General features: G+C 44.0%; 1 protein-coding gene across 2 annotated transcripts in view; it reads right to left on the reverse strand.

The window, feature by feature from the left end:
• The window catches only part of pex3 (peroxisomal biogenesis factor 3), a 7,030-nt gene that overhangs the window by 3,075 nt on the left and 2,464 nt on the right, over positions 1-1,491 (reverse strand). For both annotated transcript variants that reach the window (XM_014033414.1, XM_014033415.1), the window contains exons 2-6: positions 952-1,083; positions 797-878; positions 598-641; positions 364-485; positions 200-266 (exon numbers count right to left, since the gene is read on the reverse strand). In XM_014033414.1, the coding sequence (XP_013888868.1) occupies positions 200-266; positions 364-485; positions 598-641; positions 797-878; positions 952-1,083 (447 nt within the window). The remainder of the gene's footprint in view (positions 1-199; positions 267-363; positions 486-597; positions 642-796; positions 879-951; positions 1,084-1,491) is intronic.

The following is a 1,491-nucleotide window of genomic DNA, read 5'->3' on the forward strand; positions in this document are numbered from 1 at the left end:
AAAAATACCTGTAGATCTCTGTAGTTCCTTCAAAAATCTCATTAAAATCAGCTTCAGCAAACCTGCTGRTTTTACCGTCTTACGCTGCTTTAAGATTTCAGCTGCTGTCTCGACAGCTTTTAGGTTTTTAGCCACAGTTCTGCAGGACTCACTCTGCACACTGAACAACATCGTTTATTTACTTGTGTGCAGTGCTCACCGTCTCCCAGCAGATGCTGGATGCTGGACAGATACTGCTGCTGGACGTCCGGAGGAGCCAGAGGAGTCTGGGTGAAATAAAAAACAAACTTTCCTCACTCCTCGTATTCATTTAAKGTGCTCCTTCTCTCTGAATGTTTGGGTTTATTTCTGATATTTCATCACCARGACGCTGTTTCCCACAGAGTTATCCAGGTAAAGGTATCCTCCGATGATGTTGAGCTGCACTCGAAGGAGAACGACCAGCATGCAGGTGCTGTAGARGGCCACGATGGTGCGGGTGAAGCCTGCAGAAAAACAAGGTTCGACACTAAAAATATAAATCTCAGTGACAAAAAAAACACAACGAAATTAAATATCTGTCATCGACTTCACAGTGTGCGACAGAAAGACACTTACTGATGATTTTTAAATCCTCCCAAATCTCAAGTTTATTAGCTGGTCTGTCAATCAACACAGAAATAAAGCATTTATTTATTCAGGCTGAACTTAATTTTACATTTAAAATAAAAGCAGCAAATCTATTTGTGTTACAGAATGAAGACAAATGAATGTTATGACTGATTGTTAATTTGTATCTAACGTTGACTCTTCTCACTTAGTTTTCAGCAGCGCGGTGAGGCTCTCAGAGTTCAGCTGAGTCACGATGGCCTCTTTCAGCGACGGCAGCATCGACAGAACTGTGAAACACAAAAAACTGTGAGAGACGAGACTAAACCCTGCGTCCTTCTTAACCAGTCGATGAGRTCAGACCAGTCATGTTGCAGGTCCTTTGGTTGCTCTCAAAGTGGAACTGTCGTCTCGCCTGAGCAATGTACTCCGTCGCCTCCTTCTCCTGAACCTCCACCATCTTCTTCTGAGCATATTTACCCAAAAGGTACGCTCCTGAGAACAGACYGACACGCAGAGCGTCAACGTATACGAGCAGCAGAGAGCATGCAGTCATTTTGAGGCATCCAGATTTTACCACTTAAAAGTAAAAATCACTACAATGGGATCACCTCTAAAAACAACAACTATTTTTAGTGTTTAAGAGCTGAGATTCTTAACCCATGGGCCGCGGCCGAGCGCCACCTTGAGGGCCTCAAAAGAACAACAGTTTTTAACTTTGGGCCGCAGAGGGCCGCTGGACCACATTGATTTAGAATAAGGTGTAATACACTTTCTCACCACTAGTAGCAGTAGTGTACGGAGCCCGCCGGGGGTCAGTGGTGAAAAAAGAAAAACAGCCGCCGGAAATTCGTGAAACAGAAACTGAGCGCACAGATTACTAATCTGTGCGCTCAGTTTCTG

Source organism: Austrofundulus limnaeus, unplaced genomic scaffold (assembly GCF_001266775.1).
Source record: "Austrofundulus limnaeus strain Quisiro unplaced genomic scaffold, Austrofundulus_limnaeus-1.0 Scaffold1729, whole genome shotgun sequence".
NCBI classification, from domain to species: domain Eukaryota; kingdom Metazoa; phylum Chordata; class Actinopteri; order Cyprinodontiformes; family Rivulidae; genus Austrofundulus; species Austrofundulus limnaeus.